This window comes from Monodon monoceros, unplaced genomic scaffold (genome assembly GCF_005190385.1).
Source record: "Monodon monoceros isolate NGI ecotype Baffin Bay Population unplaced genomic scaffold, NGI_Narwhal_1 Super_Scaffold_13, whole genome shotgun sequence".
In the NCBI taxonomy this organism is placed as follows: domain Eukaryota; kingdom Metazoa; phylum Chordata; class Mammalia; order Artiodactyla; family Monodontidae; genus Monodon; species Monodon monoceros.
In genome coordinates, this window is record NW_021703769.1 from 69357977 (window position 1) to 69382487 (window position 24511).

General features: G+C 47.2%; 1 protein-coding gene across 10 annotated transcripts in view; it reads left to right on the forward strand.

Annotated features, from left to right (window-relative positions):
• The window catches only part of KIAA0556 (KIAA0556 ortholog), a 201610-nt gene that overhangs the window by 89208 nt on the left and 87891 nt on the right, over positions 1-24511 (forward strand). For 9 of the 10 annotated variants that reach the window (XR_003793117.1, XM_029220374.1, XM_029220375.1 and 6 more), the window contains 2 exons: positions 7115-7382; positions 13918-14049. Coding sequence is in view for 9 of the 10 variants with exons in the window: in XM_029220374.1 (XP_029076207.1) it covers positions 7115-7382; positions 13918-14049 (400 nt within the window). In the remaining variant the exon portion in view is untranslated. The remainder of the gene's footprint in view (positions 1-7114; positions 7383-13917; positions 14050-24511) is intronic. The other variant, XM_029220377.1, reaches the window with a different exon arrangement.

Genomic DNA, 24511 nt, shown 5'->3' on the forward strand with positions numbered 1-24511 from the left:
TATATATATATTTACTATATATATTTATAGTAAATACAATTATGGCATTTAAATTTGCATTAATTTGCCAGAAGCAAAACCAAATTGAAACAGAATTATTGAAATTCAGATTTCTTTATCACAAGAGAGATTTCTTAAAACATCCCGTCCGTTTAATAAATTATGAACAAAATATTAAGAGATCGGAGTTGCCATTTTTTAAAAACCTGTTGTTTCCATTTAAGATGGATATGAATTGACTAATCTGCTATGGAAAATGAGGCCAGGTTGCACCCACACTGCCTGCCCTCTTCTGGTTTTTTTTGTTTGTTTTTTTTGCGGTACGCGGGCCTCTCACTGTTGTGACCTCTCCCGTTGCGGAGCACAGGCTCCGGACGCGCAGGCTCAGCGGCCATGGCTCACGGGCCCAGCCGCTCCGCGGCATGTGGGATCTTCCCGGACTGGGGCACGAACCCGTGTTCCCTGCATCGGCAGGCGGACGCTCAACCACTGCGCCACCAGGGAAGCCCCCTCTTGTGGTTTTTGTGAGCTTCGCTAAGAGCTTAGGTTTAGAACATTGCATTTTGGTCCATAACCCGGATACGTACAATTGTCTAATACAGTTGACCCTTAAATAACACGGGTCTGAACTGCATGGGTCCACTTGTACATGGGGTTTTTTTCAATAAATATAGTTCCTGTATTTTCATTTTACAGATCTTTAAGTATGGGGAAAAGTTTGTGTTCGGTTAGAGATCACAATATGCGAAATCTTTTAAGAACTGGGGTTTGAGTCCTCTTCTCTCCATACTGTTTCAGCTTCCTGCCTTTGGGTGAGCCATTTATCAATTCCTTTGCTTTTGAGGCAGAGATAGCAGTACATGGATTTTCGACGGCATGGGGGGCAGAGCCCCAATCCCCGTGTTGTTCAAGGGTCACTTGTATTTCTTTAGTCTCTAAACGTCTTCAGTGCTCACCATTAGACCTTTTATCATAGGGTCTCCTGGTCTGTGTTCTTTATTTTGATTTTACTTTTCATTGTTTGGATTTTGTCCTCTGGAGGTTTTTTTCTGAGAAGGACTTATGGGTGCTATATTTATATTACCGGAATTTCTCCCTGTTGAGATTGGTGGCTTGTTACTTTTAAATCTGGACCACTTGAGTGGATACAGTAAGTTAGGCGCTGCCCATCACCTGCCAGCATCGACTGCCACAGCTCACCCATTTCTGAATCCCTCTTTTGGGGACAAGATGTGTTCCAGGCAGGGCTAGAGATCAGTGACTCAGACAACTGGCCGTTCAGGGTCCTCCACACCACTGTTCCTACCACTCCTATATGGAATTTATTTATTTTCAGGAGTAAGGATTTAAATATAAATGTAAATACCTGATATTTTTCTATTTATAAAATTGAAAACATGCTTATAATAAAAAATTAAGTAAAACAAAGCAGAAAACAAAGTCCCCATAATGCCACCCCAGAGAGAATATTGTTAAGAGTTTGATGTTTCCAGACTTTTTGTATGCCTATATGTATACATACTAATATAATAATTTTTAAAAGAATCAGGTTTATACTATATGTACATTTTCCAACATGCTTCTTTTTACTTAAACATATATCTTGTTGTCTTTCTGAATAAGTGCATGAGACCTACCTCATTCTCTGTAAGGACTGCCTGGGGCTCCATCAACGCCTGCTCTATTAGTAATTTAACCCATCTCTTACTAATGAACATGCAGGTCATTCTCTTTTATAAATGATGCCTCAATGATCTTTGCATCCTTAAGAATGAAGGGTAAATTCCTAGAAGGGCTGGGGTGAAGGGTATGCACCTTGTTAATTTCTAGTCAGACATTTCTGTCATCTCGGCCTCCAAAGTACATCTCAAAACGCATCTTCTGTCCCCACCTCTGCTTCCACCTTCCTCTTTACCTGCTACCGCAGGTGCAGCTGTCTGCTCTCTGTCCTGTTTGCATCCTGGCCCCACCTCTCAAAATCCTCTTGGTATCCAAGAACCATAGTGATCTTTAAAAACAGAAATCAGATAATGTTGTATTTCTGCTTAGCACCCTTCGTGACCTCTCATGGTACATGAAAGAAAATCCAGACTCTGCTCCGAGGCCTACAAGGCACTGCCCCTGTGACCCCCTTCCTGCTCCCCGCCCTCCCCTCCCAGTGTGTTTGGTACCCGCTGCCCTCCAGCCATTGCTGCCTCCAGGATTTTGCCTCTGCTATTCCTCCTGGCACACCTTGTGCCCCAGACATTCACTGGGCGTTTCTTTATCACCCAGCATTCCGTGACCAGCTTTCAACAGGGCTGCCCTCAGCCCGCTCACTCTTGGTTCCGTTATGCAGGCAGGCTCTTTCCTTCCCAGTCCTGGCCACATCTGAAATGCCCCTGATTCTTTTTCTTTGTGCACTGATTGCCTGAAGCTTCGCCATCTTACTCCCCACCATTACCTCAGCCCTCAACGAAGCGCCTGCAGCACACCTGCGTGTGTGAATAAACACAGGATAATAGTTGCCGCGTCTTCTTCCCCATTGGTTGGACCACAAAAGTGAGTCTGTTTTACACTTGGATAGTCTAGAAGGAGCAGGGAGCTGTGGCTGAGGGCACACGTCACGACCCTGCCACTTAATCATTGTGACAGGTCGGACCAGCTTAAAGGCTCTAGGCCTCAGTCCTCCGACTTGTGGGGACTCCAGAAATTCAGTCACTTAAAATATGGGGCTACCACAAGGTGAAGGTGATGAAGAGGCTGGAGGGAACCTGCTCAGCTGACCGTGGGTTCTAGAATCCTAATGCCCCATCCAGCTATTTCCTGGAACTGGCAGTGGGTGGTAGCTCCACTCGGCCTTAGGCATCAGTGGGGAGGATTCTGGGCCCTGGGACTGACCGAGATCTCCTGGACAGTCACAGCAGTCTCCCATCCGGGAATCTCCCAGTTTAGCTGGCATTGCTTTTATCGTTTTTTTCCACTGTGACTGGGTGAGAATACCGGGTTTGCCCCCTGTTTTCTCACCTAGCCTTGCCTCCACCCCTGCGGAACAGAGAACTGAAGATGACCCCATCTGAGATGGGTGGGGTGGACCAGGAACCGGGACCAACTGCTTATCCTGCTGTGGCTGGAGTTCACGTTATCACCAAAGCAAGTTGCACTCCACCCATCTATGTTGCAGGGTCACTGTGAGGATCAAATGGGGGAGGGAGTTGAAAATGTTTTGTAAAGTCAAGGATTACTAGCTTTACAGGCACTGCAGTTGCCGTTAAACAGCAGGCCCCCCAGGAACTCATGTCTCCCCACGGAGGAGCAGTAAACCTGTTCGCCCTCCAACTGCTGACCACAGTCAGACTTTGAAGACACGAGCCATGGCTTCAGTCTGGCTTCCGTGAAGGTTGCATGGATCACGTCAATACACTCAACTAGAAGACCTTGCTGTTATCTTTTGAAATGCCATTGGTGAATACGTGCTCACTTTAATGTAGGGCTTTTCACTCACACCACTGTTGACATTTGCCCAGATAATTCTTTGTTGTGGGAACTGTCCTGTACGTTCTAGATGTTTAGCAGCATCCCTGGCCTCCACCTACCAGATGCCGCTAGCATTCATTTCCCCCAGTTCTGACCAAAAACATCTCCAAATAATTGCCAAATGTCCCCTGGAGAGGGGGACAACATCATCCCCACTTCACACCACTACTTTAATAAAACAATTCAGTGAGGTTGGGATTCGTTAACCCATTTTTATGGGTGGCACAATGCAGAGCAGAGAAGTTAAGTAACTTTCTAAGAGCCACATCACTAATGCCACTGCCAAGGCGGGTGGGTGCTCTCCACCCCTGCTTACAGCTTCTACCCAGTCACTGACATAAATTAGTCATTCAGCACGTATTTGTCAAGCATCTACTATGTGCCAGGCAGTGTTCTGTTTGCTCAATAATACTTGATATTGGGCAGGGTGGGAGGGAGAGAGCTATAAAAGATCAATAGCTATATTAGTTTCCTGGGGAATTCCCTGGTGGTCCAATGGTTAAGACTCAGTGCTTCCACTGCCAGGGGCCTGGGTTCAATCCCTGGTCAGGGAACTAAGATCCCACAAGCTGTGAGGCATGTCTAAAAAAACAAACAAAAAAACCAAAACAAAATGTTTCTTATTGCTGCCATGACAACTTACCACAAACTTAATGGTTTATCTTACAGTTCTGGAGCTCAGAAATCCAAATTCCGTTTCATTGGTCTAAAATCAAGATGTCAGCAGACCTATGTTCCTTCTAGAGGCTCTAGAGGAGAATCCGATTCCTTGCCTTTTCCAGCTTCTAGAGGCCACCTACATTCCTTGGCTTGTACCCTTTCCTCCTTCAAGGCCAGCAGGGTAGCATCTTCTCTCCTCCCTAACCTCTGCTTCCACCCTTATATCTTGTCTTTCTGATGCTGATCTTCCTGCCTCCCTCTTAGAAGGACCCTTGTGATTACATAGGCCTCTCTAGATATCCAAGATAATATCCCCCATCTCAAGATCGTTAATCACATCTGCAAGGTCCCTTTGCCATGTAATATTCACCATCCAAGGTGATTAGAACATGGACATCTTTGGGGCCCACAGCAGTCTGCTGTTGGGCCCCCAAAGATTCATGTCCACCACACATGCAGAATACTTCCATCCCATCCCAAGTTTCCCAAAAGTCTCAACCCATTACAGTAGCAACTTAAGTGCAAAATATCATTTAAGTCTCACCTGCTCAAAAGTCCCAAAGCTCATTATCTGTATCTGAATTAGCTAGGGGTGAGTCTATGGGTATTACTCATCTTAGGGCAAAATTTCTCTCCCTCTGTGAACTTTTAAAACTAGAAAACAAGTTATCTGCTCCCAAATACAGTGGTGGGTCAGGCACAGGAAAACGGTTATAGACATTCCCATTACAATAGACAGAAAATTAAAGGGAAAAAGGAGTCACCAAACCCAATCAAGTTTGAAATCCAACTGGGCAAACTCCATTAGGTTTCAAGGCACAGGAATAATTCTCTGTGGCTCAGGATTCCGCCCTCTGGGCCCATGGCTGCACCCTGGGAGTCATTCTTCCTCTTTCATGAAGGGTAGCATGTGTTTGCACCTACATAGTTTTATTAACCTGTTTCCTGCCTGTAGAGTTTTGGGAGCCTGTCAGCTTTCTTTAATTTTGTCCTTTTTCTCTCCCACTGAGTCCAAGCTGGCAGTGTTTCTGCTGGTATAGCAGTCTCAAAAACCATGTGCATCTCCTCTGTATATCTTTAGGATTCACTCTGCTAGAAAAGAGGCTCCTCCACAAATCTTTCCTGGATAATCCCATCCCTTTTCCTGGCTTCTGCTGAGATGTCTAAGGGGATTCATGAGTCACATGTCTAATCTCTTCAAAGAGCCCTCATTGTGATTGAATACTCTAAACCAGCGGTCCCCAACCTTTTTGGCACCAGGGACCGGTTTCGTGGAAGACAGTTTTTCCACGGACGGGGTGGGGTGATGGTTCAGGCAGTAATGTGAGCGATGGAGATGGCAGGTGAAGCTTTGCTTGCCGGCCCGCTGCTCACCTCACCTAACAGGCCGCGGCCTGGTACTGGTCCATGGACCGGGGGTTGGGGACCGCTGCTCTAAACTGTAGATCCTTCTGAGGTTTTGGCAAAAGGTTGTGCAGCCACACCCTTCGTTTTTTTCTCCAGAGCACCCTTCCCTGGCTTTTTCATGCTTTTTTTTAGCATCTTTTGCAGTAGGCTGAGAGCTTCCCAAATCATCAGCTCCCAGTTCTTTTAACTTAACAGTTCTCTCAGTCTGTCCCTTTCCTCTAGCATTTTACTCTAAGCAGCAAGAAGGAACCAGACTGTATCTTTAACACTTTGCTTGGAACCCTCTTGAGCTAAATATCCAAGTTCATCATTTACAAGTTCCTCTTACCATATAACTATAGGACACAGTTTGGCTGAGATTCTGCTGCCACATAACAGGATTATCTGTCCTCTAGTTCCCAATAACATGGTCCTTATTTCCTGAGCCCTCACCAGCAGCTCCTTTGATGTCCGTATTTCTATCATTGGGCTTTTTAGGATGATTTCTCTAAGATGATCAAAGTTTTCTATGTGGTGCTTCTCACTTGTACATGAGCCCTTACTAATTCAGTGGGTCCAGGAATAAGGACTTGGACATCTTTGGGGAATCATTATTCAGCCTACCACACAACTATTAAGCTTATGGTCAACCGTAAACTTGATTGCTTCTCACGCTCTCACAACTATGTTAGTTACTACAAGGGCTACAGGGATAGCATAGCGAGGCTAACCAAACATACTGGTTTCCCAGACAGTCCAGTGTACACTTTCGTCCCAGTGTAAATGTAGTAGTGCCTTTATTCCCCTTCCAAAGTATCCTGGGGACTTCCCTGGTGGTGCAGTGGTTAAGAATCCTCCTGCCAATGCAGGGGACACGGGTTCGAGCCCTGGTCCGGGAAGATCCCCACCCACATGCTGTGGAGCAGCTAAGCCTGTGCACCACAACTACTGAGCCTGCGCTCTAGAGCCTGTGAGCCACAACTGCTGAGCCCGTGAGCCACAACTACTACTGCTGAGCCCGTGTGCCTAGAGCCCATGCTCCGCAACAAGAGAAGCCACCGCAATGAGAAGCCCGCACATCGCAACAAAGAGTAGCCCCCACTCTCCGCTTCCCATGACTTAGAGAAAAGCCTGCGCGCAAAAACAAAGACCCAATGCAGCCAAAAATAAATAAATAAATAAATTCAAAGTATCCTGGCTTCAGTGATAAATTTTTTGATCACTGTAAATATAGCTTAATGCTTGGTCTTAAGATTGTAAATCTACAATCTCTTAGAGGCAGAAGACGTATGAAAAAATTTGCAAACAGCTACAGAAAACCACAATTAATACTATAAAACTAAACTCTGCTCCATCCAGAGGAGAGTTTCTTATTTGTCCCTGCCCCTTTGTTTTCTCATCCTCAAAGTGAGGATAACACATGGGTTGAGATGGTTTTGGGAAATGTTAGCTTCATGGGAATAGTTCTTTGATTCTAATGATCTATTTTCAAAAGAGTTTTTCCTCAAAGGAACATATTTCATTTTTCGCTTCTCTTCTTGACTTTTGGCAGGAGCTAAGAAAAAGCCCGGAGCTTAGTGTCAACCTACAAAGGAAAGAAGAGGATGGTTCGAGTGATGAGTATGACTCTATCGAAGAAGATGTACTCTCTGAGCCGGAGCCTGAGGACCAGGTGCTGGTGGGCCGTCCTAGAGATGACTCCCCTCTTCCCAGGGGGGACTCCGTGCAGAAGAATGTTTCCGAGGACCAGGAGACAGAAGGACGCCCTCCCCAGGGCCCAGATACCCTCGTAGTGCTGGAATTTAACCCAGCTTCCAAAAGTAAGCTCTGTCTTATGTGGTATTTCTTTGCCTTTGATGTCTCTGGATCTAATCATAGGACTTAAATTTCTAGTGGTACTTTGAATTCAGCTTTGGGTAGACCATCTCACAGGCCGGGGTATATATCACTCAGGTCTCTGCTGATTGCAAGAGGTGAAGGCTCCCAGAAGCTTACAGACGACCCTGAAATTCCAGATGGTAAATGTCTGGCAGGTAATTGTAGGGGGCTGTCCTGCGCATTGTAGGAAGTTTACCAGCATCTGTGCGGCAACTGGCGAGTGAAACTGACTTGAGCAAAAGGGACTGTTTATTGACTTGGATAACTAAGGAGTCCAGGGCTGCAGTAGGACTCATTTCCGTTCCCCTCCCCTCCCCTCCCCTTCTTCCTTTTCTCCCTCTTCTCTCTTCCTTCTTTTGTCTTGGCACCATTCTAAAGTGGGCTTTCCAGATATAGATGCAGAATTGAGACACTGGCTTTGCAACTCCATCAGAAAGTGGATTTCTCTTCCTAAAAGCTCCAGCAAAAGTCCCAGACTTGGCTCTTGAACCCACGTGGGGTCACATCTCTGAACTAGTCACTGTGGCTCTGATGGGCCAGGTCCGGCCAACAAGACTGGGGGTGTGGTTATCGCCACCCAAACCACATGGATGGAGATAGTAGTTTCCAAAGGAAAATTAAGGTGAATCTGAAGGAGAAGGAAAGCAGCTGGGCACCAACAGCAATTGTCCACTGGAGAAGGTTTTTCAGAAATCACCCTAGAAGGTAGAGTCAACAGAACAATGGGTGGGTGGCAAGGAGGGTTACGGTTAGGGCATTCTCCCCAAAGCTGGAGGTGCCGTATTTCCTGAACCAAATACCAAGACCAACCAGTGGGGAAGCATGAGTGAACCTAAGGAAGGAGAAATGAGGGAATGTTTGAAATCAGGCAGTGAGTATATTCGTCTGCCCAGGCTGCCGTAACAAAGTACACAGACCAGGGGTGGCATCAACAGCCACGGAAATGTAATTGTTTTCACAGTTCTGGAGGCTAGAAATCCAAGATCAGGGCTTCGGCAAGCTTGGTGTCTTCTGAGGCCTCTGTCCTTGGCTTGCAGATGGCTACCTTCTCCCTGTGTCCTCACATGGTCTTCCCTCTGTGTGTCCCTGTGTCCTAATCTCCTCTTCTTATAAGGACACCAGTCATGTTGGCTTAGCACAGACTCTGAAGGCCTCATTTTACCTTAACTACCTCTCTAGTGACCCTATCTCCAAATACAGCCACATTCTGAGGTACTGGGGGTTAGGACTTGAACCTATGAGTCTTGGGGGGACATAATAATAGGCAGCTCTGGAAAATCTACACCCCACGGTTGATGTCTCCAGTGAAGAGAACATTTGTCCCTCCGACATGCTCTCACCTCCTTGCTGGGCTGTTCCCTCCACCTAGATCACCACATTTCCTTTCCTCTCCCCTCTGACCCATGAAACCTGGCTCCCTGCTTTTTCCTCGAGACTCAGCTCAGAGGCTGCTTCCTCCAGGAAGCCTTCTTGACACTCCCAGCCTGACCAGCTAGGTCGGTGCCTGCTCTGCTCCTGTAGCATCATCATGGCACTAGTCTCAATGCCCGCAGTTGCCTTTCTCTCCCTCCGGCCTGTGAGCTCTGCCAGGGCACAGGCCAGCTCTTCCCCTCTGTTGCATCCCCAGCTTGCCGCCTTCACCTGGCACATTCAGACCATTCGGGAAATCTTTAAAATAAATGAAGGACTATGCCCGCCTCCTAAAGCATCTGGTGGTCAGCAGTGAACATGCCCTTTTGAAGGAGAACCACTGGGGCTGCATCGTTACTGTGGATTGTGTTTCCTCCAAGGGGAAGGGAAGTGCTGTGAAGGGGTTGACTGGGCCCCTGCCCTGGAAACGGGGGTGTGGTGGGGATGGAGGTGGGAGTGGGTATGACAGCCACTTCCGGGTGTGGAGGACCAGGCCACAGAAGGGGAGCAATTGGGCCCCAGGCAGTTTAATAGTGATACTGGGCATAAAGCTAAAGGAGAGAACTTCACTTTCTTGCCATTTTACATTTTTTAACAATTAGATTGCTCGGCAGGCCCCGAGTTGACCCTGGTGATGTCTGCTGAAGGCGGCGGGTGCCCAGTCTGCCGTACACGAGGGCGGCACGAACACCCCCTACCGCCGCTCTCAGCCGCCCCTTTCATCTGCAGCCCCTGGCTGGTTTCTCAGCCCCAGCAGGAGACAGGCTCCCACCAAGGGGAGCAAGAAGGAGGCTGAGGGGCCTGTTACAAGGTCTCCGAGACCCCAGCATGGGATTGGAGTTCTGAGATGGTCCTGAGTGTTTACTCAAGAACAGTCAGCAGTAACCTGAAAAGATGTGCTTGGTTCTGGGCTGTTCATTCATGCACTGGGCACGCATCATGCCCCAGGCACTGTGCTGGGACAAGATGGGCCCACTCATTCCACGTCATTTAATCCTAGCAGGGAAAACAGACAATAAGCACATAACTACATAAATAATAATTGCCAACACTTACTGAGTTGTTATTAATGTGAGCCAAGAGCTATTCCAAGGGCTTTACTTATGTCCCTCATTAAATCCTCACCCGCACATTAAATCTCAACCCCAAGGGAAGTCCTGTCATTGTACTTGTTTCACAGAGGGGAAACTGAAGCACAGAGAGGTCAAATAACTTGCCCAAGGCCACACAGCTAGGAAAGGGCAGAGTGGAATTGAATCTGCAGCAGTCTGAGCCCAGAGCCTGCGCTCTTAATCTTTAGGCTAAATAAATAAACCAGATGAAGTTACAAAGTGATAATTGGGCTTTGAGGAGCCAGTAAGTAACCCCACCTCGCTCTGCTTTCCCTTCTAAATTGTGAAACAAATGAGAAATGATCATGGATGGAAGGTGAGCAAATGATTACCTCTCCAACTGAAAGTACTGCCCCTCTGCCATAGACTGACCCCTGACCCCAGATGTTGGCAGAGCTGGACCGCTGATGGCATCAGCATGGTAGAAGGGGGCCATGTGACCTGACGGCACCCCACCCCACCCCACCCCAACCCACAGAAGAGGGAAGAAGGAAGGCCTGGGCTGAGCCCCGACGGTTTCCTGCCCCCACTCTCTCCCATCCCGTTTGTCCTCCCTGTGAGCAAGGGGCAGTGAATGAGCGGCACAGAGAAAGCAGAAGTTATTCTTCTATTAACTGGAAAGGGGAGGGCTGGGTCATGGGTTAGGAATTCAGGGAGGAGAGAATGGTACCCTGATGGTCTTGAAAGTTGTGAAGATTATAAAACAGGACACTGGTTGGGCGATGGGGGTCACAGAAGGATGCTAGTAGCTGGAATGGTCAGAAAAGCCTTCTCGGAGGAGGTGATGTTTAAGCTGGGACAGGAATGAGGAAGAGAAAGCAGTCATGGAAACAGCCATGCAGGTCCAGGGATCAGAAAGCACAAAGGGCTTGGAGAGGGAAAGAGCTTGGTGTACCCAAGTACAGAGAAAGGGCCAGTATGGCTGCAGCCGAGTGAGTCGGGGCCAGGGGTGGGGGGAGGGTGGTACAAAATGAGTGAACCCAGGCCACTTTCCATGAAGACCTGATGGTTTAGGATTGCACCAAGAGTCTGGGTCCTTTGGTGCCCTAAGAAATATCCTTGTATAGACTTTTGATGGCCAAGGCAGACCTCCACCAGAGTTGCTGGAGGGCAGTCTTAAGGAGAGGAGGGAGCCATAAAGTGGAGGAGAGGAATAAAGTGGTTAAGGGCAGGGCTCTGAGCCAGGCAGGCCTGGTCAAATCCTGATTCCCTCACTTCCTAGCTCTGTGTTGTTGGACAAACGACTTGAACTTCAGAGCCTTACTCTGCAATAGTATGTATTAGTTTTCTACTGCTGCTATAACAAATTAGCCCAAACTTGGTGGCTTAAAACAATACCAACTTTTTATCTTATAGTTCTGTGGGTCAGAAGTTTGACATGAGTCTCACTGAGCTAAAATCACAGTGTCAGCAAGGCTATGTTCCTTCTGGAAGCTCTAGGGGGAAATGTGTTTCCTTGCCTTTTCCAGCTTCTAGAGGCTGTCACATACCTTGGCTCCTGGCCGCCTTCCAAGCTGGCAACGTTGCATCTCTCTGTGCTTTTCTTCTATAGTGACGTCTCCCTTTGATCTTCCTCTTCTGCAGCACTTTTCCACCTGTGTGCTGCTCACGCACATGCGTTTTATTGTGGCAAAATATACATAACATAGAATTTACCGTCTTCACCCTTTTTAAGAGCACAATTCGGTGTCACGAAGTACACTCACATTGTTGTGTAACCATCACCACTATCCATCACCGTAAGTTTTTCACCATCCCAAACTGAAACTCTGTCCCTCTTCCACTTTTAAGGACCCTTGTGATTACATTGGGTCCAGCGGAATAATCCAAAATAACGTCCCTAGTTTAAGGTCCGCTGACGAGCACAGTCAGTTCCCCTTTGCCTTGGAGCCTAACACATCCACAGCTTCCGGAAATTAGGATGTGGCCATTTTTGAGGTCCATTATTCTACCTACCCTCCACCCACTAGGATGGCTGGGGAAACACATGAGACAGTGTGTGCCAAGGACCTGTCCCGGTGCCTGGGCACTCAGGAGGCTGAACTGAATACATGCTGGCTGTCGTTCTTACCATCATCAGCATATTTTCAGCACTTAGACAGCCAATCTCCGTTTGGGCATTGGCCCCTTTCCATTCTTTGTCTTGTCCCATTGGACATGGTGGCTTCTCGCTCACACACAGGTCTGCCCTTGGGCCCTGGATATCAGGCCAACCAGGGAGCAGCCACTTGAGAAAGTGTAGAGAAACACGTGTCCTTTGCAAAGTCAAGGGGGGATAGCAGAGAGGTTAGTGCAAGTCGGACAGACCCCACACTCATCCCCAACATCTACCCTGACCTCCCAAGAATCCCATAGCGCCCTTGATTCTGGGGCTTCCCTCCTTTGGGCCACCACAGGCCCCAGGATTTCCTTTGAATTTGAGCAGACACTTCCCAGGTTTTCTACCTTCCCAGGCTGGAGGTTCCCAAGTCCAGGGACCTAACTCTTCTCCCTGCTTTTTCTCTTTATTCCATTTAGCCACCTGCCCCACTGCCCCCTGAGCTGCTTTCCTGCCTGGAGCCACTTTACCCAGCCTTGTGCCATTTGCAAACCTTCTTCACAATTTTTTTTTTTTTGCCAAATTCACAGACCACTCATACTATTTTTTAGCTGTTATTTAAACCAGTCACCTTTCTTCTTTCCTTCTTTCCTTTTCTCTCCACCCCCTCACCCCTTCCTTCCTCACTCCTTTCTTTTCTTCCGTAATTCTAGGATTGTTCCACACAATAATATACATGAAATCAAGGTTTGATACACTGGTTGCTTATTTTTTTCCCATACACATTAAGATAGATAATTGCTTTCTTTTTTTTAATTTTATTTATTTTTGGCAGCGTTAGGTCTTCATTGCGGCGCGCCGGCTTTCTCTAGTTGTGGCGAGCGGGAGCTACTCTTCGTTGCAGTGCGCGGGCTTCTCATTGTGGTGGCTTCTCTTGTTGCAAAGCACGGCCTCTAGGCACGCAGCCTTCAGTAGTTGTGGCACATGGGCTCAGTAGTTGTGGCTCGCGGGCTCTAGAGCGCAGGCTCAGTACTTGTGGCGCACGGGCTTAGTTGTTCCGCGGCATGTGGGATCTTCCCGGACCAGGGATCAAACCCATGTGCCCTGCTTTGGCAGGTGGATTCTTATCCACTGAGCCACCAGGGAAGTCCCAATCATCACCTGTTTCACAAGTGGTCCAGGCACCCCACTTTGGGAAACACTGACTATAAATCATGGCCCGTGGGCCCTTCACTGTCTGGCTCCTCTCGCCAGCCCAGACCCTAGCCACTCACCTGCCACACGCGTGTCAGCTCTCAAGCCTTCACACACACTGTTCCCTGTGTCTGAATGCCCCCTCTTCTGTGCCCTGGAGACACCCTGGTCATCTGTAAGTGTTCTCTTCCCTGTCGGCTGCATACCTGCCAGCCCTGTCCTCCAGGCTGCATGCTCCTCTGTGACCCTGGTACTGGATCCCTTCTTCTGTGCCAGCCCTGCTGTCTTATCCATTCAACCATCCTTCTCCTCGGCGAGAATGTGCCTCGAGGGCAGCAAACATGTCCTACTCTACTTTTCCTGCTCTTGCATATCCTTGGTTACATCATTATTTTATGTATCTTGCTGCCAATTAAACCCAGTACCCCATTGTTTATAAGACTTGTCCCTATTCAGAAATGTTAAAACTTGAAAACCTGTGTGTGTCCTAGAAGAATTCACTTATTTACCAAAATGTGGTAGCTGGCACATAACGGCTCTCAGCAAACTTGTTTTGTTGTCTGCAACAAATCCGAAACTAGCATGGTGCCTGGCACAGAGCAGGGATTCCATCAATATTTGTTGAATGAATAAGTGAACACACAAATAAACAGATGCTGGAGCAGAATTTCCCAACTCTGCCTGCACTCAGTGTTTGACATATAAACTATTGTGTTTTTACAGGTAATAAAAAGGAAAGGAATTTGTCTGCTAAGCGGAAGGACAACGCTGAGGTCTTCATTCCCAGCAAACCCGAGCCAAACCTGAGCCCCCAGCCCCTGACCGTGTTCCCAGACCAGGAGAGGGCGAGCTCAAGTAAGAGTTCTGTGTGCACCCCCGAGCAGTTGGGACTGGGCTTTGGGTCAGTGGGGTGCCGTGATGGAGGAGTTCTTGCTTCATCACCCTGCTCCCCGAGGCCTGAGCTGGCTTTTAGCAAATGTATTATTGGTCAACGTCTCCAGAGAAACAGAACCAATAGGATGTGTGTGTATATACATATGCATATATATATACATACATATATATATATATAGAGAGAGAGAGAGAGAGAGAGAGGTGGAGAAATTTTTTTCCCCTTTTTTTTTATTGAAGTATAGTTGATTTACAATGTTGTGTTAATTTCTGCTGCACAGCAAAATTATTCAGTTATACACATATATACATTCTTTTATATATTCTTTTCCATTATGGTTTACCCCAGGATATTGAATATAGTTCCCTGTGCTATACAGTAGGACCTTGTTGTCCATCCATTCTGTATGTAATGGTTTTCATCTGCTAACCCCATACTCCCAGTCCTTCCCTCCCCCAGAGAGAAATTTGTTGTAAGGAATTGGCTCATGCAATTATGGAGGCTGCCAAGTCCGATCTATACGATGGGTCAGCAGGCTGGAGACCCAGGAAAAGTCAGTGTTCCAGTTCGAAGGCCATCAGGCAGGAAGGGCCAGTGTTGCAGATGAAATCCGGAGGCAGTCTGCTGGAGGAGTCTCTCTTGTTCGTGGGAGGATCAGCATTTTTGTTTTATTCAGGCCTTCCACTGATTGGATGAGGCCCACCCACACTATGGAGGGCAGTCTGTTTTCTTCTGTCAATTAATATGTTAATCTCACCCCCAAACACCCTCTCAGAAACATCCAGAATAATGTTTGACCAAATAGCTGGGCTCCCCATGGCCTAGTCAAGTGGACACCTAAAATTAACTGTCACAGTTACTTTCTGGGTCTAAAGCCAAGATGTGGTTATAACTGAAAATTTGTTTTATTTTTGTTTTTACTTTTAAATGAAGTTGCTTTTACTTTATATGGGTAACAATACAAGCAGATAATACGACATTCTAAAGGTACAAAGAAGCTTATGGTGAAAGGTCCGTGTGCCGCCCTTCTAATGAAATGAGGGGGTCCATTGATTGAGTACTTACCATGAGCCAGCCACCATTGTAAGCTTTTATTTATTACAATTTACTATGTGTTTACTTATCATTTACTTATATACATTATATAGTTTACTTATATATATATATAAATTCTATATGAAATTTACTCACCTATATGCAGTAAGTCCCCTACATACGAACCTTCAAGTTGCAAACTTTCAAAGATGTGAACATGGATTCCATCAACGTCAGGCTTCAGTGAAATTGCAGCTTGCCCTCCATCTCTTATTGCTGACGATCCTTCAGCTCTACCGTCTCCCACCTCCTCTCCCTCCTCCAGTCAGTAACTCTTCTTGCTTGTTCACTCGATGCCAGCCCCTGTATGCCAGCTGTTGTACTGCACTGCTGTACTTTTCAAGGTACTCTACTGTAAGATTTAAAATGTGTGGTTGTTGTTTTTGTTTGTTTGTTGGCCATACCACGCACGGCATGTGGGATCTTAATTCCCCAACCAGCGATCGAACCCACAACCCCTGCATTGGGAGCACAGAGTCTTAACCACTGGACTGCCAGGGAAGTCCCCTAAAAATTTTTCTTTATTTTTTGTGTTTGTTTTTTATGTATTATTTGTGTGAAAATTATTATAAACCTATTACGGTACAGCACTATATAGCTGACTGTGTTAGTTGGGTATCTAGGCTAACTCTGTTGGACTTATGAATAAATTGGACTTACGAGCCCACTCTCAGAACAGAACTCATTCGTATGTAGGGGACTTACTGTATAAGTAAATTATATATGTAATTTATATGTGTAGGTAAATTATAATCCTTATCTCCAGGCTTTGAGGTGGGTTCTCCGATTGTGCCCATTTCTCAGATGAGGAACTGAGGCACAGAGCAGGTGATTCACACAGCTGGAAAGCAGCAGATGTAGGCCTCAAACCCTGGTGGAATGACTCCACTGCTGTGTCCTTAACCAGCAGACTGCACACACTGGAGGCTGCAGATGAAACATCTCAGTCTGATGCTGTGGATCCAAACTAGTGGCTGGGGTGACTCTGTGAGGGCAACTTGCTTCTGATTTCTGTGATCCAAAGAAGCTCAGAGAGCTCAAGGCATCCTGGTGTCCTAAGAATTTGCAACTGTGGGGTGCCTAGGGCAAAATCCAGCCCCAGGCAACCAGCCTTGTTAGACAAGTGACCTCTGTGACCAAGACATTCCATCCATGTTTACTGAGGAGCTGGAGGGACTGTTTGCTGCAGGGACGGGCCAAGGGACTCGGTGGCAGGAAGCAACCCCTACTCCAAACAGTCACGGTTCCCAGATCTGGACCAGTGCACTCCGTGCATGAGGCCTGAGGCTTGAAGCTCTTTTCCCAGCAGCTCAGGGCAGATGGAAGGAGGCGGAGGAAGTGATAACAATCCTTCCACTTACTGAGCGTTTGTTCCCTGCTATGTAAATATTGTCTTGTTTGGATTCCCCGGAACCAGACTCTGAGATAAGGTTTCCAGAACAAGTAATCTAGTTGGGAGGTGGTCCCTGGAAGGGGACAGGAAAGGGGAGGAGCCCAAACTGGCTTCATCACCAAGCAAGTTCACTGGGCAAGTGGAGCTCCACCTGGCTGGGGAGCTCAGGGGACGGTGCTGAGCAGAAGCCTGCTCCCACCCCGGGGTGGATGAGGGACCCTCCCTTCGGTCCTGGGTTGTGGGCTGTGCCTGGTGGTGTTGACCCTCCAGTGCCCTGGCTCAGGAGGCTCTGGGTGCCGGTGGAGCCCTGAGGCAGAGCTGCAGGTGGAGGTCTGGCTAACGTGGCACCCAAGCATTCCCTGATTAACCCTTATCAAGCCGCAAACTAATGGGGGGAAATGACCGTACTAATACAAGGCAAAGCATTTTTAGATAGCAAGTGATAAAAAGAGTGGATTGAAGGAAAAGCATCTACATCAACCCATGTAAATGAACTTTCAAAGGTGGTGTGATCTTTGGGCACAGCCAGACCCCAGTAATTAAAGTATGTCAGCAGTCTGCCTCTCCCCACCTCTTGGCACAGCTTCTCCTTTATGCCCTACATTCTCAGAAAGGCTCTTAGGGTGGTGAGACAGCCCACCAGCAGCTCTGGGCTGACAGCCCACCAGCCCAGAAACCCTGGCAGAAAATAGGCCTGGCAGACTCTGCAGCCTGACCACCTGGTACAAATCCTTCCCGTCCACCTACCAGCTCTGTGACCTTGGGCAGGTTACTTAACCTCTCTGGGCCTCACTCTCCCATCTGCCAAACAGGGATAAGAGTAAGACTCTCCTCTGAGGGTCAGTATAAGGATTAAAGGACTGGATGGATAGACTGCTTAGAGGAGCATCTGGCTCAGAGCAAGTGCTTGTTCAGGGTCAGCTGGTGGAGAGTGTGGAGGGCAAGCCCTGAGCCATTGTTTCTTCTACACCTGGACTGGCTCCACTGACCACTGCTCGAGTTGACAGGACTCCAGTCTGTACTCCTGGTGTTCACTCTATGTGAAAAAATTTTAAATGGCTTTTTAGAAAATTCCTCCAAGACAAGTTGTTAAGAGCTTCCCTGGTGGCGCAGTGGTTGAGAGTCCACCTGCTGATGCAGGGGACGTGGGTTCGTGCCCCGGTCCGGGAAGATCCCACATGCCACGGAGCGGCTGGGCCCGTGAGCCATGGCCCCTGAGCCTGCGTGTCCAGAGCCTGTGCTCCGCAATGGGAGAGGCCACAACAGTGAGAGGCCCACGTACCGCAAAAAAAAAAAAAAAGACAAGTTGTTAAAAGAAATGAAACCAAGGATGGAGTGCCACTGTGCAGGAAACTTCCAGAGCCCCTGGTAGAGTGGGAGCAGCACGGTGGCAGTCAAGCACCCTTCCCAGCCATCCTACTGGGCTCACTGAGATCTCCCTCCTTCATGTGCTGGCCATGATCACTAAATATTTACGTTTCTGGGTAATAAAATGAAGAGCCAGCACTTACAAAGCACTGAACCAGCTCCCAGGCTGTGTTTTGTACCACACGTGTTAATCTTGCATTTAATCACTCAAACAACCCCGTGCAGTAGGTACTGCTATTATCAACACTATTATACAGAGGAAACCAAGGCACAGAGAGGTTGAGGAATCTGTCCAAGGTCACACAGCCAGTAAGTGTAAAGCCAGTGTTTAAAACCTGGCTGCAGAGTATCTGTTCTCAATCACTCCACTGCATGGCCCCTCGTGTGTCAACTAAACTGCTATTTGCTTGCGACATACCCACATCAGTCTAGTTCGAAGCAATGACGTGCCTAAAATCCACAGGTTGGAGTCACTTGTTCTGTTTTTTCTAATGTTCATTAATATAAATATATAGCTGTTAACATTTTTAAAGTTAAACCATGTATCAGCTAAAATCATTTCAAATACTGTATTCATTTCCCAGGGCTGCTGTAACAAAGTACCACAATCTGATTGGCTTAAACAATAGAAAGTTATTGTGTCACATTTCTGGCGGCTGGGAAGTCCAAGATCAAGGTGTCAGCAGGGCCATGTTCCTTCTGAAGGCACTAGGGGTGAATCTGCACCAGGCTTCTCTCCTAGCTTCTGGTATTTCCTTGCCTTGTGGCAACATAACTCCAACCCTCACCTGGTGCTTTCCTGTATACACATCTGTCTCTGGGTCCAAGTTTCCCCTTTTTATAAGGGTACCAGTCATATTGGATTGAGACCCACTCTAATGACCTCATCTTAACTCGATCATCAGCAAAGACCCTATTTCCAAATAAGGTCACATTCACAGGTACTAGGAGGTTAAGACTTCAACAAGTCAACTGTAACACACACCTTCATGTACAGTTTTTTGAGAAGTCGAGCTTCATTAATTATTTATAATCTGCCTTTCTCCAAGAAGTTCTGACATGTTCTAACAAATTTTGTAGTGCAAGAAGACTTTAACAAATATGTAAGGAAATGAAGGTAAAGGGAAAACAAGAGTAGGAACAATAAGTTGACGCCAAGGGGTGAACAGATGAATGCCTCAGGGGGTCACACTCATGACTTTGAGTTTCCTGACCACCATGGCAAGGAAGCAATGCATTCACATAAACAGCACATGTCACTGGGTCCATCTGGTAAAAATCAGATTACCAGCTGTCCCTGGCACTTGGTTCTCAGTTTGTCCCATTGATTCCCTTAAAGATGACACTGTTTGAGGTGGTGGAATCCTCATTTTGAACAGGTTTGGAGGTCAGCCTTTATCTGTTAAGTATACATGGCTCCTACATTAGCCAAATTTGAAAAAAAGGAAAGTTGAAAACCATGGCATTGTTACCACTCTCATACTGAAATGGGATGACGTTGGAGCCACATGTCCCACGGGGATGAGGTTCTAAAGGTCAAAAAAAGTGCAGGTGGTTAAAGCTACCCTTGAAAATCCCTCAGACTGATGATCAAGTGCAGCGTATGTGGCTCCATCTAGAAAACCCCATACAGCCATATCACCTCTCCTTAAGCCCAAGAGAGTCATTGCTCCTCCAGGGTGGGGACAATCACAGCTTCTTGGTCAAGCTCCAGATGAAGCAGTTGGCCTTGTTTAGGGTCTGGTTGTAGGGAAAATGTGACTTTAAGCACTGGCATTATGCTGAGGTCACTGAGATATTCCTTCCTCCAGAGGCACAGGACCCTGAGACTTGCTGAAAGGACAGAAGACTCAAACCAGCTCTCACTTGTCCAGGCAAAATCTGGACTGCTTAGATGCTTTACTTTCTGTTTGTGGGGGGGACGTCTTTCCGGGGGGCATACAAAATCAGCCTTCTTATATCTTCCTGGTGAACTGAACCTTTTATCACCATGTGTTGTCTCTTTTTCACTCTAATAATGCTTTTGTCTTAAAGTTGACCAGCTTTCTTTTGGTTAGTGTTTATGTAGCGTATCCTTTTTCATTCTTTCATTTCAAACATTCTGCATCCTTACATTGGGTTTTGTCTCTTGTAAACCCCATGTAATTGGTTTTTATTTTTATCCTCTAACAATCAATGTGTTTTAATGGGCACATTTAGTCCATTTACGTTTAATGTAATTGCAGATATATTTAAGTTTAAATCTGCCATTTTATTGTTTGCTTTTTATTTGTTCTGCCTGTTTTATGTTCCTTTTTCTCTCCTTTCTTGCCCTATTCTGAACTGATTACTTTACATTATCCCTCTTTTTTCTTCTCTATTAGCTTGTTAGTTATACATTCTTTTACTATTCTTTAGTCATTACCAGAGATTGCAACGTGTATTCTTGACTTATTAGAGTCTACTTTAAATTAGCAAGTTTACCGCTTCTCATTCAGTGGAGACCTTACAACTGTGTAACTCCATTTACTCCCATCCAAAATTAAATGCTATTATTGTCATGCATTTTAATTCTCTCTAGATATTAAACCTCACCAGACATCATTATTATTATTAAAATAGTCAATAGTAATTTAGATTTGCCTACATTGTTAACCTTTCTGTGCCCTTCACGCCTGGCTCTTTCTAGGTCACCCTGACTCTCAGGCTGTAGCCCTGAGTCTGTCACCAGCTCTCTTCAGTTTCTCAGCCTTGCAACAGCTCTTAGAATCAGCAGCACCTTGAGGGGAAACACTTCCCAGGTGCTGGGGTAACCTCTCTAGGTTTCTGTTCTCCTGCCTGTAAGCCTTCACAGCCCTGTTCACTCTCCATGCCTTCAAACAGGTTTCTTTTTATAAACAGATTTTTATACTACTATTTGGTCCAGGTTTTCTAGTTGTGCTCCAGGGACAGGTTGGTCTGGATTAGATAGCCTGCCATTACCATAAGTGTAACCTATTGCCTGCTCTCTTAAAAGAGTTATTTCTCTCCTTGCTCCTTTATCTTTGGCCAAGGTCATAAAATTGAATTTATGTCAATTAAATGTACACATGGTGCAACTCCACGAGAGCTTAATTCCTCTCTATCACTATAACTGTCCCTTGTTCTAATGAAAGGGCCTCATGCCCTGGGTTACTTTGGTCTCTATCAATAAGCCTTCCAGGAAACTTCCAGAGACCTGTTGTCTTGTTGAAGGTGAAAGAAGATCAGTCTTTACTGCAGAAAGTTTACTGTCCAAGTCGTCAGAGTGCTCTAGGGAAGTTATATATCGGAACTACTTTTCCCAGACAAGCTGCCAACCACAGAAATAAAGTAACACCCCTCAGCATGAGTGAATTAGAAGACCCTAACAGCCCTGCAGTTAGCGCAGTTAGCACTTCTGTCAAGAAAACCTGCAGCAGGAAGACCATTCTGCCAAAGTCCAGAGTCTCATAACATATGTCAGTGTTCATTATTAATAGCAAGTGTCAGAAATGCAAACTGGCTGAAGCAACAAAGGAAAATGTATCACTCAGAGACCTGAAAAGTCCAGGACTATAGATCTGCCCTCAGGTATGGTGGGATCCAGGTACTCAGATGATGCTATCACCAGGAACTGTTTCTTCATCACTTAGCTCTACTTTTTGAGTCCAGTGGGTCTCAAACTTGAACATGCATCAGAATTATTGGCCAAGCAAATTAAATCCAGATTGTTGGACCCTGCCCAAATTTTAATTCAGTGCATCTAGGGTGGAGCCTAAGTGTTTTAATTCCTAACAAGTTCCTAGGTGATACTGATGTTACTGCTCCAGGGACCACACTTTGAGAACCACATCTGTAGTCTCAGGCGTGGCCCGGAGATGGTCCCTGGTGGCTCCAGGCTCGCATTTACTGACTTAGCAACCCCTGGGGAAAGGGACTGCTCCTCTCCAAATAGTTCCAGCAGAGTCCAAGAACCAGCTCTACCCTGAACCGATCTCCAGTCTCTGTAGTCAGGGAGAGGCACCTGTTCTCTCAAGGGCCCAGGAAGGGCCAGGAGTGGGGGCAGATCCAGATCCATCCAAAGCATGTAGACTGAGAAGATGGAGAAGAGGTGGTTCCCTGAAGGGAAACATGGATGCCGTGGAGGTCACTGCTGCTGGGAGGATGAAAGCAACTGCTGCTCATTTCTTACAAAAACTAACCACACAGGACACTTTGCTACAAATTCTTCAGGGGCCGGGTGCAGAGCAAAGGACTGTAATATGCGAGGAAAGAGTAAAGTCATTTAGTCAGGGATGGGGAGATGGGGGCTGACTGCCTTCCTTGAAAAAATCATTAAAAATCACGTGCATTCCTGGGCTCACGAAGAGACAGCAGCAGAAGAATGAGTGTTAAGGGTTACAGACAGCATCTGCCTGTGGAGAGGCCCCCAAATAAGCCTCAGAGTTGAGAAGAGCACAGGCCTGGACGAGCCAGGTGTTATCAACTATCTCTTGCCGCCTAACAATCCCCTCCACGCTGCGGTGGCTGCGACAATGCTTCTATTATTGCTGCAGGGGGCTGGCCGGTTCCGTAGTGGGTGCCTGGCTGGCTGGTCTCGCACGGCCACCCTCACAGCGTCTGGCAGTCCCGCTGGCCCAAGGACCTCAGCTGGGACACCTCGTCTCTGCTCCACGTGGTCTCATTACCCAGCGCCTGGTGGTCTCCAGGCAGCCCGAGAGGACACACCCCAGCATGTAAGTCCTTTCTTAAGTTAGGCTCCGCCTGGTCGTGACTGCTAAGGACCTGTTGGCCAAAGGGAGTCACCAGGCCATGCCCAGCTAGAGAAACAGATTCCACCCGCCTTTTGATGGGAGATGCTGCAGCGTCACAGGGCGATATGGCACACTGCAGGTGGGATGCAGGTGGGAGGCGTTTGTGGCCATTTGTCGCGGTCTCCTACGCTGTGGGGAGCGTGTAGCCTGCTGAGGCTGAGCCAACTTAAAATGCACAGAGGCTCTGGAATACTCAGATGTAAGCTATTGTCCCAGCGGGCAGCCCCCTTCCCCCTCCTGGGTGGATTTTAGAGGGAGTATGTGCAGCTCAGGACAAAACAGGGCTAAGCCAGCTGTTTCCCTGGACCTTTCACGGCACAAATCGTGCACAGTTTCCGGGCTTACAGGCACGTGACCATCACTGATGCCACGCCTGCAGCAGGAGCTGCTCCCCAGCTCACGATTGCCACGTCAGATCATAGGACTTTTCAAGAGATGCCAGGAATCCCGATTTTCAGGTGGATTTCCTATTCTTTTTTTTTTTTTTTTTTAACTTAGCATCTGTTTCCAATTTTTAAAAAAAGGCACACAACGCAATCTGCAGGCTGGCTTCAGCCTTTGGGCTGCCGGCCTATGAGCTCTACGTTAGACCCTTGTGATTCTCAGATGTAATGTTTGCCTTTTCAGTGGATTCCCAGGTGATCTCAAAGGTCCTTGCATGTGGGAAGGGGTCATTTTGCTGAGACGCTGACTTTGAGCTTTTCGAGTCATAGCTGGCGAGTGGGAAGAAGCCACCTGGCTGGTGAGCTGACCGGACAGCCCCCATGTCCTCACGTCTTCTTTGTGACATGTGCTGCATTCATGGTAAATCTCCTGAATTGATACACTCTTTTGTTTCCCTGCAAGAGAGATGAAAGCCAAGTTCTAGTGAAGCAAAGAGAAAGTGAAGTTAACAGTAGAGGCGTGGTTTTCAACCAGAAAAGAGCTGCTTGGGATAAATTAAAATGTGCCATTTGGCTTTTGCTGGTGGTAATGATTTATTGTGTGAATAAATCCACCGTTCTCCAGATCTGTGATGAGAATAAATCCACCCTCACGTGGTGCTCAGGCCAGTGTGGAAATGGCTCACCCAAGCGAGCAAGGAGAACTTCCAATGGAATCAAAAGGCAGTGACCTCGTGTGCAATGAGGAAACGCACAGTCTACACAGCCAGGCAGCGGGGATGTGATTCAGGAGGACACAGGCACTGTGGACACGCGTTTCTGGGAAGCCGTGGGTGGGGAGAGCTCTGGTGGTGGAGCTGTGGCCTTGACCTTCACTCAGAGAAAGCCTGATTTAATTTTTGAAAGCATCTTCTTAGCCTAATATGACTCAAAGGGCACAGGCAGGACCCAACGATCGTGTTGTTGCAGGAGCATTCCCTCCCAGATGAAAGGCGCTCAGGGCAGAAGGGTTTGTGCAGACAAAGCTGAACCCCGCTGGAAGAAAATGCCTTCCTGATTATCCTTTTCCAAGAAGAGGTGATCGCAGGGTTGTAGTGGCCAAGAACAGATAGTTCTGTCGGGCGCGATGCTCCACCATAGCCCCAGGCCACCGAGGCACAAGCGGACGGGGCTCTTGCCCACATAGTGGCAATAAATAGGCAAGGGTTACCACGCAGGGGCTCTCCTTCGACTGACTTTATAAGTGCTGTAGGCATGAAATGCAGAAGGAGCCTACGAATCTCAGGTTCTGCTTATCCTGGCGTTGCCCGAGCCTCGCACTGATGCTGGGGTTCGCACCCCCAGTGTCAAGAGTGCTGGCGCGTTTGTTTAGCTGTACACAAGATCCTTGGCC